Source organism: Corvus hawaiiensis, chromosome 4, assembly GCF_020740725.1.
Source record: "Corvus hawaiiensis isolate bCorHaw1 chromosome 4, bCorHaw1.pri.cur, whole genome shotgun sequence".
In the NCBI taxonomy this organism is placed as follows: domain Eukaryota; kingdom Metazoa; phylum Chordata; class Aves; order Passeriformes; family Corvidae; genus Corvus; species Corvus hawaiiensis.
The window spans coordinates 23,986,401-24,001,278 of record NC_063216.1 but is presented as its reverse complement, the minus strand read 5'-3'; the positions used below and the strand labels follow the sequence as shown (position 1 = coordinate 24,001,278).

Sequence of the window (14,878 nt, the reverse complement as noted above, 5' to 3'; positions counted from 1 at the left end):
CCGACGCCCAACAGCGGCTTGGCCGGAGGGGAACGGCCGCCCCCGCCTCGGCTTTGGCCGGGCTTTGGCTCCTTCGCCCCGCATGCCCGGCGCTCTGACGGTGCCGGCCCCCCCTCGCTGCGTGGGGTTGGGGATGCCCCGGCGGCGGGGAAGCCCTCGGGCGCGGCGGGGGTGCGCCCCGGCAGGGCCCGTCCCGCCGCCTCCGCAGGCCGCGGGCGGTCAGGGCCGGTGCTGTAGCGGGGAGATGCGCCTGTGCGCACACCTCTCATCTCCCGGGGTGCGGGCAGCGCGGGGTGAGCCCCGCTGTCCCCTGTGATTTGCCTTGTTCAGCTTATTTCCCTTTCACACGTTTTATCATGCAGATAGTGGCCACGGTGGGGGTGCACGCAGCAGGTGGCCAGAAGGATTTTTACTGGAGCAAAGCATAAAGACAGGGTGAGCAGCAGGTGACCTCCCTGCAGCCAGCAGGACGGGGCAGCCGTGCCTGCACGGAGGTGACCCCCCTGTATCGCCCAAGGATCCCTCCACCACCCGGAGGAGACCCATTGCCTGGGGAGTTCGGTCTTAACATGTTACGGAGCAGCTGGACACGGTGTTCCACAGGACTTACTGTACCTCCTTGACTTGCTTAGAGAGGGCGCTTCAAAACAAATGCGCCTTTTCGGAAATTGTGTCACATCAAATTACTTGAATTGGTCACGTGAAGGATTTTAGCTGTATCCTTGAATCTCCAGGAAGATGCGTGGTTTCTGAGTGAGGCCAAGGAGAAGATGGGCTTTGTGGAGCTGAAGTAGAAGTGTAAAATACAACCTGCAATGGCATTTTCTCTTAGTATTGGAAATTCTTTTTTAAGTTACTCTACTGTGAGCCAGAGGGTGCAGCTTTCTGTCCAGACACTACACTTTCCTGGACGGGAGCCACGTCCTGTTATTCAAAGTGAGGTGATTCACTTCAACTGATAAAGTTAGCGTGTGCTTGAGTAGGTTTCTCTACTGCAAGTGTCAGGAATGCTTGACACATGTTCCATGGTGGTTTCCAAATCCCACTGCGTGCTGTGTACATTCCCGCTGCTACGTCATTCATCAGCTGATGCCATTTACAGATCACTAAAAACAGTATGATGCGGCAATTGTCATTAGAGGCCAAAACAAAGAAGAAAGGAACTGCTAGCAAAAGAGAAGGTAACACATAGTAAAGAAAGGTTCAGTAACAGCCAGCTGGAGAATGGCAAAAGGGAAATGTGACAGATTCAAAGTCAGCCGGATCCCCAGTCCACTGGAATCATTCTATTTGGAAGAATGTAAAACTTTGTTTTGTTTAATATCCTGTGCACCACTGTGGTCAATGAACATAATAGAACTGGTATTTATGGAGAGATTGCTCAAGTTCTTTGGATACCTGGAGGAAAAAAAGAGAAACCAGGGAAAGAAGTGGAGGGGGAAAGTAAGTGGCATAAAAAGCAAGGACCACATTAGAGGAAGAAACAGATTCTCTGCTGAGTTTATCACGGGGCTTGGGGAGTGGTTTGTTTGGTTTGTTTTAATTTAAAAAGTATTCAGCAACAAAGCATAGAACAAGAGAACACAGAATTTTAAGTCCAGTGTGTTTAGCCTTCCAGTGCTTCCTCAGTATTCAGGATACAGTTTTGCTTCCTAAGCAGCAGCTTTACTTGTCAGTCAGGAAAGCAGGACATGAAAGTCAAGTGTGCTTAAAATAGAATGCCTTTTGCTCCAGAATCTCAAAATGCAACAAAAGACTTTCATAAAGTAAGGGATCCCTTCACAATGCTCTGTAAAAGGTACCAATATCACACTTTTTTTTTCCCCTATAAGGCCGTTCAGGGAGCTTGAAACATCTCTTAAAAAATAATATTTTTAAAATTTTCTGACTCTCCATAAAGACCTCCTTATAAACAGTATATCCCAACTTAAATTGTCTTGAGAAGATTACACGTGTCTTTTTTCTTCCTCTCCTTTATATTTGTGAGGTTGTTTTCAGTAAGGGAAAGGTGTGCTGGCAGTAGCTGTGATCTTTCAATGCAAATGGGTTACTGCAGTGCCTGTACCAAGCTCCACATACACCAATTTGGGAATGGATCTGTGATTCCACAACTGTTGCATTTATATGCCAAATACCCTTCCATGGGCAAAGAGGGCAAGCCAAGAGAAGACCAAATATCTTCCTCTGGCTTCATTAAAAATAAAGGAAAATTTTTAAAATTAACTTTGGTTCATCTTTGTGTGTCTATCTATGTGTGTTTACATGTTTGGGTCTGCTTTCTTAGTCCAAGCAATAATGTTCTTTGGCTAATGTAAGCCAAACTAAACACCAAGGCAGGGCTTTCAAGAGTACTGAATTCCTACTGGATACAGGAAAGTGTTCAGGAAAGAAAAATGTTATTAAAGGTACTACTGAACTATAACCTCAGCACGTACTAGTAGATGGAGGCTGTACATAGCAAACGTAATATGAATAATGCACCTATCTGAAAACTTCAACTGGTTTCACATATTATGAGCCATCAGGCAGCACAACCATGAGGTACTAGTAGTTTCACTGTTTCACGAGCTTTTGTGTTTTGTTATTACTTTATTTCATATGACGAGGTTGTATTTGCTGTCCTCTGTTACTCCTAGGTCTCTTAGGTTCACTAATTACCTGGATCCCTGTGACTTTGGAGAAATTTCCTTTGGAGAATTGTGCCACATCTTCTACAGCATGATATTCTCCTGCTTCTATTCCCTCTAAGTTGCTTTTCCTGTAGTTGCTACCTTTGGTACCTTTTTATTTTCCTAAGCTGGTATTAGCTGCAGATTTCACTAGCATTTTCTTAACTTTGTGGGTTTGGTCACTATTACATCTATCAAACATCATCCCTGGAGAATCCCATTAGACAGATTGTTGTAAATCAAAACTTTACCTTCTATTACTCTCTAGATAAGGTTCTGCAGCTTGTTTTAGTTCTACTAGAAATCCCTTTCCTGTCCCACCCCTCCAATTATTTCTCGTGGCTGCTCGGCGTAGTCAGTGCAGTATGAATTTAGAGCACATTAATGCCCACTCCTCTCAGCCCCACCCACGGCCTGATGCCCAGCGCTTCCTGCTGGCCTGGTGCATCCCCAGCCCGAGGGACAGCCAATGGCAAGTGCTGGGCAGCGCAAGTGGGGAGGAATTGAGGGCAGCTGAGTACAACGCTTACTGTTCGCACAGGGACGAGGAGCTTAGTTCAGCTTGTTGGTTAACACCGCTGCCATCTGGTGGAAATTAGAGTAGCTAATTCCATCGACAGAGAGGCCACAAAAAGCTGAGGCTATGCCGGCTTCCAGATTATGTGTGGGACATTAAGACTGAGGAGGCAAATAGATACAAGCTTGAAGCTGTAACCATTATTCATATAAAGTACACGTGGCTGTGTGCCTCATTTTTGGGCTTACTGACAAGCACAAACTCACAATAACTGTAGCTTTCGGTGCTGACTTTAACAGACTGATACTATTTTAAATGAGGGCCGTGTGCTTAAATGCCTAAACTTCGGTGGCATTTAATCAAACTGACCTTCTTCTGCAGCTTTCAGTGCTCCAGAATAGATGGAGGGAGTCCCAATTCACTGGTGAAATACAGAATAAACAGAAATTATGAATCCTGTATGAAATTCTCTTCCTAGTAGGTGTGTTGCTTTCTTTCATGGGTAGGTGTGAATGTGTAGGAGAGAACTGATTTTGGCAAGAGCAGGGTGAAATTCAGGTAGGGTGTGGGGGGGTGTCCAGGATCACTGGGAATGCAGAATTGCTTCTCTGCACAGATAGCACTACAGAAGAAATCACAAAGATGAGAAGAAGGGAGAAAAGAAAAAGAATCTATCTATCTACCTATGATTCACTGAACAGTGTGAGAAAATGCATTCAGATCCCCAAAGCAAAAGAGGTGGGAACGCAACTGCAAAAACACCACTTCAGTCGTGGCAGTTCAGAGTAACACATTCTTTTATTATTGCATAATTACTGACTGCTGAATGTTTGAAAATGCACTGATATCAAAGAAACATCTTGTAATGTACTACTGGTCTAAGTAGGCCTTTATCTTTATAAACCCTAATTGGAGATCAGTCATTAGCCAGTGAGCACATAACCTGCCCTGTTTGTACAGCAAGAGTGAGAACTGGTAAATAAATGACAGGGCAATAGGGAACTGACAACCTGGCCAAAATATGTGTGACCTTGTGTCTCACATGCTTCAGGGTTTGCTGGAGACTTAGGGACAATCACCCCCCCTCCTAAAGCACTTGGAGGTTAATGATGCTGGAGTTGGAGAGGAAATGCAGCCATTTTACCTTATCTCAGGCACTCCTGCCACACACAGTGAACCCACCAGTGCTATGTCTAAGTCCCTTTTTTGATGTGATACGTACAAGAGCTCCATAAATTGCTGGGGAAAGGGAATGGATCCAGAATGATGAAAGCCATTGTGGTTGGCATTTATAACCTTTAAAATATTGAAAACATGTAGCTAAAAATTTGCAAGTATCTATAGCATTTATCTTCACTCACACTCTGTGTCACGTATCTTAAAGTAAGCCCACTGGGTTAGGTAAGTGCTGATACTGTTTTCCACTCAATGTGGTGGGCACAAGTTCTTGCTTCATTGTAAATGGAAATAAAACAAGAAATGTGGTAAAATGAGACAGAAAACAAACAAAAAAACTAAACAAGAACTTAATAGATCTTAAACACTTCATGTTTATTGTACATGAAATAAAACAATTTCAGTTAAGTTGAGAGACCGCTGGGTTGGATTTAGGAAATCAAAACTTCTATAGGAAGATATGTTCAGCTTAAATGATCATTAATTACATATGCATTAGTTACATTATAGTAAAACCATATTCTGTTAAACAATTCTCAGGTGAATAAGATACATTATCAGAGGTATGTATTCCAAGGATCTTATTGCACATCTACTGGCTAATCCATGTACTTCCAGTCTGAGAAACATATGCTTTGTACCATCGAGTACAGACTCTGACTGCCTCCTTATGCTTGTTACACAGCTTCCTCTCTTTCCTCAGTAAAACCAGAACACGATATCAAACAGAAAATAAAGCCGAACATTACAAAACGCGTGTTGTCTTCAGTTCATTTCATTTCAACCTCAAAGCAATCCATGCGTATTCTTTCTTTTCAGTAAGAGCAGGTAGGGAAAACAAAAGGACAATTAAGAAAAGAAAAAAAGGAAAGAAGTCATAAAATGCCCCACCACACGTGTTTTTCTGTCATTGCAAGAACTAAAATGCTGTTATTCTGCTACCAGCTTCCAGTGCAGTGGGAGGAAACACTGTGGACGGACTCTCACTTCCCTTCAGTTTTGTCTCCCTGCACTTCACGCATATAGGAGTCAATGATATGCGGAGGCACTCCATCCATTAATAGTCTGAAGAACGAAAGCCCACCTACAAACAAGACAAGAAGGTAATCTTCAGGTTGAAGGGCCCTGGAGCAACAGCATTCTACCTTTATTTTCTGGCATAAGTGACAAGTTTTTGTCAGTCCCTATTACATACTTTGAGATGTGGTAAAATTCAACCCTGCTCAAAAGTCCAGCATGACACTTAACCATTACTTAATGGGTACTATATAGGCCTTTCCTGTCCTCTTGTGCAGGGTGAACTTTATTTCTAGCTTATCATATGTTCAGTCATTTATCTCACCACATGCAATAGTTTATGATAAATTTCACTTCAAATAACTCTCCTGGCTTTCCATCAGGCTGGCTGGAGTATGGTCAGAGATGGAAGTCAGTGCAGGGGGAACAATGTAGAAAACACCTAACCGGGATGAGTTGTGGAAAACATGCAGAGATATTCAATTTATTCTAATTTGGGGTCTTAAAATTGTATTTAGCAAAGTATTTACCATGTTGCTTGAAAATAACAAGTGGGATGACAGATGTGAAAGAATCATATGAAAAAAAGCCAGGATTTTAGATTTAGGTGCCATTAGTTTCCAGAGAGAGAGACAACGAAAGCCAAAACTTTCATCTGCTGGGGAAGTCTGAAGAAACATTTTGGATTTGCTTTTAAATTCACTTCAAAATTTCTCTTTTTGTTGGGCTTGTTCAGCCTGGAGAAGGGAAGGCTCCAGGGAGACCTTAGAGCACCTTCCAGTGCCTAAAGGGAACTTATAAGAGTGCTGGAGAGGGACTTTTTACAAGGGCCTGTTGTGATAGGACAAGGGGTGATGGCTTCAAACTGAAAATGCTGGGTTTAGGTTAGATGCTAAGAAGACATTCTTTACTGTGAGGGTGGTGAGGCCCTGGCACAGGTTGCCCATACAGGTTGTGGATACCCCATGCCACTGAAATAAAAGCCATGGAAATTAAACACGAGTATTTCTGTTAATTTCATTGAAATCAAATGATATTTCGAAGAAACAGTGGGAAAACGATAAATATTTTGCTAAAAACTTTAGAATCTGCCCTTTCTCCAGACAAAGGGTGTAATTTGCTTTAAGAAAGCTATATACCATTACTATTCCCCTTACAAATCTGCATGAATATTGTGTTCTGCAAGTTGCAAACCACCCACTGATAGCTGCACTCACCTTCTGAGCTTTTTCTGGAACACACCAAAAGCTTTAAAGCAAAAGTACATTGCCAGGGTGAAGATAACACTCTCTGAATGCTTCAGCTAAATGCAATTGAGCTGATACTTACATACAACATTTAAGTCGAGTACAGATTTTTAAGAATTTGTAACCTTTATTAACACAAGGATTATTCAATTAAAATGCTATTAGTTACTAGTGATTATGAGACTGCGCTGTCTCATTTAACACCGTCATTGTGGCAGAACTGCTCGCTCCCAACCTTAGGTAGGTGCACAATACAGACAAAAAAAAAAAAAAAAAAAAAAAAAAGCATGCTTTTTGGCATTCCTTCAGCTCATGGAGTGCAAGTTGTGCTATGAATCATTCACTTTTAAATGAAGTTAACTCTGGAATAAATATTTTGTTTATGTAGAGGCATATTCCTATAAAAAATAACTTGCTGTAAATACAAAATGCTCTTTTTATTACTTGCATTTTATTCGTGCTCATGAATCATGCCAGCTCATGCACTGTTAAATTCCATTGAAACATGCACCATTAGAAGATATGGGATGGACTACTAAGAATTACCGTAACAAGCAATTATTAAATTCTGAATTTATATGCATTAAAACCATCATGCTGCTAATTTATCAAAACATTTTCATTAAGTGACATAATGAAAATCATGCCATACTAGGCAGACATTGTATGACTTATAAACAGACATAAGCTTCATATGCAAGAACCATATGAAAGCTTACCTTAGATGACAATATACATTCAAAAATCCTTACTGTGTAACTGAGGGAGAGAGAGAAAGAGAAGTAACAATTTAATTGCAAACACAAAAGTGGAGAGAAAATGTTGAGTGAAATTATTATTACAATTATGTCAAGATGATCATTTAATCCTTAGTCATGTAAAATATGTAGGAATAGAAGCACATGAAAAGTAAAAGGTAGGGATCCAGTTCCACTTCAAAATTATCATTAATATGTAAAAGCTAGATTAATAGGTACAAGTAACTATAAAAACCTCTAATTAGTCTAAAGTATAGATTGGAACCAAATTATATTTATGATAAAAGTTTCCAAATGTAGCTTCAAAGAAGCTAACACATATATATATATAGTATTTTCCACCAGGGGAAAAAAAGGCACACACATAACACTGAAGCATATATATATATATATGTTGAAACTCTGTAAGGCAAAATAATCAAGTACAGACTAATTATATACCTGTGCACTACAGTATGTACTTTGTCATATATCCACATTTACATTACTTAAAGCATGCTATTTACTCTGTAGGAGCCCTTACCTTTAATTAAACATTTTGACTCTATAAAACACCCATATATATACACTTATCTATGAGTATGTCTATGAAAGCACTAAACTTTGTACCTATTGTAGCCTTCTAAGAAAAATAACCCAACACTTCAAAAGCTACAGAAACATTATCCAGTCTGATCTCCTAACATGTTCTAGGACTGAAATGGTTAAGTCTGGATGCATAATAATACTGCAGACCAGTTTCTGGGCATCACTGTCATTTTAAAACTGCACTGTTAATATTCTGATTCTGGGCAAGATTGCAAGGAAAAAGACATTTCTATAGAAAGAGTTAACTTTTCTGAACCCAAATGAACTTGAATGTAAAATAAGTTCTAGGGTAAATAAAGCAAATGAAGTAAAATTGTCTGCTTGTAAGTAATTGAATCAAGATTTCATTCTTAAAATCAGTAGGTTAAGTTCAGGCATTATCATTCTGAGCACTAATTTGTAACCAAAGACTGATCTGTTATGAAGAATGTCTTTTAAGTGCAGTAAATGACTTTATGATACTTCTGGTCTTTCAATAATTCTACAAACTAACTGAGAGCTGGGGTTTTTTTGGAAATGCATATTTGTTTCTCCTGGGAAGGTCTAAATGTTGTGGTCAAACATATTCACAGTCATTAAAGAAATTCTTTATAGATACATGTAGTTCTATGAAATATCTCTAAAACCTTAGTAATTCTGATATTAAATACCCATATGATTGGGTATTGTCTTGATTAATTTGGCCTTCTTTGCTCATGTGACATAGACAATGTATGCCATGAGACACTAGCTAGTTTAATCTAAAAAAGCAAAGAAATACACACTTTGCATGCAGAAAATGCGTTTGCATGTGGAAAGAGAGGATGGGAATGAAATGGAATGTCCAGAGGAGTAGGCGCATTATAAACCTGATTATCCCCCGCCAAGCTGAGTGGTTCTCCTGGGTTAATTACTCCATGATAGATCACTGCAGAATTAGAATATTTACAGTGGTATTTATTCGCATTTGAAATTCTTCCCACTTGATCTTAACACCTTTTAAAAAAAATATTTCTTACACAGCAACTTTGCTATCACCAACCTATTATTAGAGTGATCACCAACCTTGATTTCACTTCTAAGATAAAGGTTCTCCAAAGTGGTTTTTTTCCATGATAAAAGAAGTACAGCACCTTATCTAATTTTTTTTTCCATCGACCTTGGTGAAGCTGATAAGGAATCAGTTCTTTACTGCTTGTAAGAGGAGATTTAGAGCCAAGTTTAGGGATCTGCCTCAACAAACTCAAAAGACATAGATGGTATTTACTGTAGTGTGAAATATAACGAGATTCTGCATATGTTGTGATCTTTCAAGATAGATGAGAAAGAGTCATCTATTACATGACTTTTTACAAACACACACATTTATGAAAAAAAGCCACTCTATGTGCAATTTTACTGAGCAGGTTACATAACTTCCATTTTTAAGTTCACTCAGCAAAACTTAAAACTAAAGAACAAAATATTGTCTATCTGAAATAACATCACTACATGAAAAACCTCTTCTGAGGACAGCATAAGTTTTTATTATTTTAACTGTTGTGCTTATAAGCATCACTAAAATGTTTTCAGGAAACGAGCATTAAATTTAGCAACAACTAGGGGGTTAATTTTACACCTAAAATCATGTAAGGAAATGGCTAAAAATGTAGAAAATTGTAGCATTCTGATAGTATTCATAGCCAGAGTATTCCTAACTAGTCAGTTGTTCCAATATTATGCACACTCGGAAATCCTAGGCTTTTCAGACATTTTTGGGGCTGAGCATCTATGTGTGCACGATAAACTTAAGTTTTCCAATATGTCACAGATAGATGGCTAAAAGTAATTAAGCATAAGGAAACATAGCTTGGTATAATAAATACTATTGCATGGCATGGCATAAAGCTCTCTAGCATGACTTACTAGTAAGTCATACCTACTACCTGTAGTAATAGCACTGTAGCTTGTACATTTACCAGGCAGGCAGCAGGGCCTTGAGCCTGTTAGTCTTATTCAGACAACATTCAGCTGTATCTCATCATCTTACAAACCCAGACCTTAATAGTCACTTGCAGGAATAAAGCTGAAGGAGTTTAAAGCTATACACATGAAAACAAACACATACACACACACACACACACACACACACATACACACACACACAGGAATTCATTTCCAGTGAGTCTGAAATCCACAGGTCTCTGCTTTGCAACAGCATGAGGAGCAGTCATCTGGGGAGCCCTCCTAAATGAACAAACAGGCTGGGAAACTTAAGGGGATGATAAATCAACATCTAAGTCAATAGAAGAGAGACCTAAGATGGAATGATGTCTTTATACTCTGGCTGTTTAAGAGTAATTTGCTGTATTTGCCTAGAGCAAGCCCTGAGCCTATCCTGGTTTGCTAAGCTTCAGCTGCTGTGTTCACTTAGCAACCTAACTTGACTTTTCAGCGCAAAGAAAAATAGACAAAGCAACCTTCTCAGGTGTAGAGGTCTTCTGTTAGGCTGTGAAATAGAAAGTTTGTGATTAAGGAAAGCAACCTTATTTCCAGGATGAGGACATCACCTTTTAAAGACAGTATCTCAAAAATAAAAAATAAAAACTAAGAAATACATGATGCATATTTTTATTACATTAGTTAAGTGTTCAGCTTAACATAGACCAAACATTTATTGAAATGTCTTCTTGCTGGCAAATTTGATCTGTGGGACAAGATACATCAGAAAATACAGAAAATGGAAACTGAAATACAAAATAAACACAATACAATCCATAAAAATTTTAAATGTGGTTTTCATTATAGACTAGCATGATGGAAGTAATATAATTAGAGCCATATTGATATGACCCAAATTCCCTCTAAATTCCTTAATTAGACACTTCCTATCAGCTGGCTTTAGTCAGCTTTCCTTACTTATAACCTCAGATTAATTTTTTGAGCAATACTTAGTTTATTTCACAGCTGAAACTAAGCCTTTGGTGGGAATTAGTCCAGATGAATATGAACCTATATTTTCCTAGGAAGTAATTTTCTGAAAAACATGAGATTATTCATTAGTAGTCCAATCCATGTCCTGTTGCCATTCATGGTATCCCAGTTAATTCTAAACTACCTGAAATTCATAACATTTATCCATTAATGAAAACAAAACAAAAGGAAGCAACCAATTTTATTTTGTTCTAAGAGAGATTTGGATTTAATTCCAGAAAGCTGAACTCCCTTTTGCACTTGCCTTCCATCTTTTCAACTCCAATGTAGGCGGTGCTCAGGCAAACAGGGTGTTTGCAATGTTTTAAAGCCCTTACCTCTTACTTCCAGTTTGCACTCCACTTCTGCCTCTCCCAGTTCATTGACTGCTCGGCAGGAGTAAGTGCCTCCATCATAGGGGCTGGGTTTGCGGATCTCCAAAGTACAGACACCTTGGTTGCTGAACATTCGGTACCTTGGGTCGTTCATTATAAGCACTTTGTTTTTCATCCAGGTTATTTTGGGCTGTGGTAAAAACAAACAAACAAACACAGACAAAAAAAACCAAAAGAAAGCCCAATGCACAAACCTGTGAACTGAAATACTTTATCTCTTTTTTTGTGGTGTTCAGTTAAAGCTGAGCAATCCAGAAATGATAGAAAATAGATAAGGTAGTGATAGAAAAGAAACTGTAGCTCTTAACAAGATAAGCATTGCCTGCATCATGCATCTGTTTTCTAGCACTTCTTTTTATCAGTGCAGCTCTTATCACCTAATTAAAGTCATAAGTACAAGCCTGTTAGCAATACAAGGACCGTGTAATGATAGCAAACATCTGATCATTAGCTTTTGACATCCAATTACTCTAAATCAATAAGAAAATCATCTTTTTCCACAGTAATTTGCACAGCGAGAAACTGTGAAGGTGAAGGGTGAGCAGCACTCTGGATTTCTCATTTTACTAGGCCAGATCAGTTTCTCACAACAGAAAAAAGATCTCAAAAAGACACAATTCAAAAGAAACCACAAAACTTATCATGCAGTGGGTTTGAGAAGCAATGTGGCACCCCGAGCATTCCTGCAATGTGCTTACTTAGAGAAAAATAAGCTTTTTATAGAATAATTATGGCCTTATTTTAGTAACAACTTTTACTGATACATTAACTGTACAGCTCAGTGAGGGTGCCAATTAAAGCCCAGCCTTCTCCTGAGGTTCTGCCCCTTCACTGAGTTATCTGTGCATTAACTATTATAGTACCTATAGCACAGGTAAGCAGGTCCCTTCTTTTTGTATTCTTTAGAACCCACACCAGTATGTCTGCCTTCAGCCTGGCTCAGGAGTTAAATGTAGAAGTTATTGTCAGGTTACTCTCAGGTTAAACTCTCTCGTGTTTCAAGCGATGCTGTCAGAGCTGTGCAGTACCTTGGGGTTGCCCCGGACGCTGCAGTTCAGGGTGGCATTGTAACCAGCTACAGCAAACGTGTTCACCAGGGGCTGAGTGAACAGTGGTCGCTCGCTGAAGTCGAAGTCATCATAAACTGGGTATTTGTAGACTTTACCTGTGAAATGAAAATCAAACATTTATAAAATCAGCGTTTGTTGGCACGTAGCTAAACATCCAAGTGTATTAAATGGCTGCAGAGAGTTAGTTCTGATTTGCACTGTTTTATGTACCAGTGTGACTCCGGTAATTGCACTTGTAGGGGAGGCTGGAGGTGGGTCTGCACAGTGACTGTAGTCCTTGGTCATGCTATGGCATTGATGTCTGAGAGCTTCCCTTTGTTTCCTGTGCAGGTGGTACACTAAACAATACGTGTTTATTCCATGTCTGTGTCTGCATGCCTTGCATGCTATAGAGCAGGATGGATCCTAACCTGTGTGCTGCAGGATGCCTGTCTTTGGCAAGCCTTGTTCACTCTGGTGGCAATTATTTTTCACAGTTTGTTCTGATTACAAACTGTCTCTGTATCTGAAAATCCATTTTTTCTTTCTGCTTCAAATGGTGCGCTGACAATAGAGATACCTGAATGGATGCAGTTTCTGAACAAGGAAAGCATGGTAATAAAATGTAATGGGCCAGTTTATGCCCACTTTGCAGTGGAGATTACCACCAATAAATCCTCTTCAGCCACACAGTCAGCTGGCATTTAAAATGGTTGGACAAACAGACATCTATTCCTGTGCACAGGTGTCATTAAACAGCTTTGCTTCACTGAAAGCTGATTCAAGCTCTCATGCTGACTTCAGTGCAGTTTAGGCCTAATACTTCTCTCATGAGAAGGGCAAGTAAGCAGTGCTGAAAAAGAATTCCTGTAGCCATTCTGTTGTTCATTACTCCATTTCTAAAAGAGACCTTCAGTCTTTCAGCCCGCCTACGTGGGCTGGACAGGTTGTCTGTCCTCTGCATCATGGCAGTCATGTATTCCTTCCTTTCAGACAAACTGCTTTGATTTGCTTCCTGTAAGCTATTTGCTTTTAGAATTTCCTTTCCACAGGAAAGTTGTTTTTTTTTTTTTTAATTTTGCTGTGCCATTTCAAACTGACAACTTCTGAAATGTCAGGATTTTTGACTGCAGAATCAGAATTTGCCCAGCCCCACCCTCAAGAGATGTGAAGCAGGGGTTATGTTCTTCTGTTGCATCCTGCCTGAAATGGAGGGAGCGCCTGCACAGCTGATGCCAAGTCTCCAGTGGAGGGCAGTGACCCACTGCTTCTAACAGAACAGCTGCTTTACTTGTCTTCCAGCTCTTGCCAACTCATATCTGCCGGTGCTGACGTGAGTCTGAGATCCAAGACCATAGAAAATGTCAAAACATGGGAAAATGTCCAACTCCTGATTAAAAACAATGACTATGAACTATGTGGACAAACCATGAAGTCTGAATAGAATGCCCCTCTGTTAGTTGTACCTGGCCTCGGGGCTGGGGGTGCCTCTGAATGCTTTAGAATGTCTTTACCTTTAGTCACCTTCCAGCCTCTGAGCACCCCTTAGCCTTTGACAAAGAACGGGTAATTAACTAACCATCCTTTGCAATCAGAGCACTCTCTTTGGTCATGGTTGCATCCTCGCTGAGGCCACACATGTTTTCAGCGAAGATCCTGAAGTAGTACTCGTTGCCTATGACCAGCTCGTTGATGGTGGCACTGGTGCGGTGGTAGTGCTCGATCACGGTGAACCACTCCTGAAAGGCACAGACACAGAGGGTGAGCTCCCCCCCAGCACCCTGCGCCTCCCAGACGTTCACTGGAAGAGTCATCAAGCTTCTGAGAGTAGGTTCTTCTCTGAAGAGAATATAGCTAACAATAATTAGTGAAACGAACGATAATGGAAATACTGCAGAGTTCACTGCTGAGCAGTGAAGGCCGAATGGAAAGTGAACCCTACGAGTTGTTACACTGGCAGCCAGGAGGGTTCATTTTAGGAAATCCAGTATTACAAAGGTTACGTTGTGCCAGCAAGGCAGGCTCCGCTCCCTCATTCCTAATCCACGATGCTGACAGAGAAAGTACAGTTGCAGATAGGAAAACTGCATTCCTGTGGGGAAGGCAATAGCATGTGCTGTTCTGCAGTATTATGCACTCACAAGAGGCCACTGCACTAATCTGCCCTCTCTATCACAGGCTGAGTGTTCATGAGAAATGTAGTTCTGTGCTGGTGGTCCTCTGATATCTAAAGGCTGAGATGGGGAAGTGGGTTTTAGTGCTTTGGTCTTGCAGCAGTAACAGGACCTGTGAATTCTGTCCCATTACACAATACCTAAACAACGGTAGGAGATGAAAGAGGCTAATGCTAAAAATGCAATTACTATAAAGTGCAATATGACCACAGCAATGTTTTTGCTTTCCTTTGCTCTGCCCTACATAGTTTTCTTGCTTTTCTAAAGATGAACTTGTGCTGAGTTCCCTATACCACAGTTTGCGTTAATGTTTGGTCAACTTTAAGAGCCAGAGTTCCTTTGGGAAAACAGTTTTTT

The 14,878-nt window shown here is 40.3% G+C and overlaps 1 protein-coding gene across 15 annotated transcripts in view; it reads right to left on the bottom strand.

The window, feature by feature from the left end:
- Positions 1-4,712: 4,712 nt before the first annotated feature.
- Positions 4,713-14,878, bottom strand: part of MYBPC1 (myosin binding protein C1) — a 71,035-nt gene continuing 60,869 nt past the window's right edge. For 9 of the 15 annotated variants that reach the window (XM_048302377.1, XM_048302378.1, XM_048302382.1 and 6 more), the window contains 6 exons: positions 13,927-14,086; positions 12,327-12,463; positions 11,242-11,428; positions 8,821-8,879; positions 7,379-7,385; positions 4,713-5,446 (listed from right to left, as the gene is read on the bottom strand). In XM_048302377.1, the coding sequence (XP_048158334.1) occupies positions 5,346-5,446; positions 7,379-7,385; positions 8,821-8,879; positions 11,242-11,428; positions 12,327-12,463; positions 13,927-14,086 (651 nt within the window). In that variant the 3' untranslated portion in view covers positions 4,713-5,345. Of the gene's footprint in view, positions 5,447-7,345; positions 7,386-8,820; positions 8,880-11,241; positions 11,429-12,326; positions 12,464-13,926; positions 14,087-14,878 lie in introns of all 15 variants that reach the window. The other 6 variants (XM_048302381.1, XM_048302390.1, XM_048302391.1 and 3 more) reach the window with 3 other exon arrangements.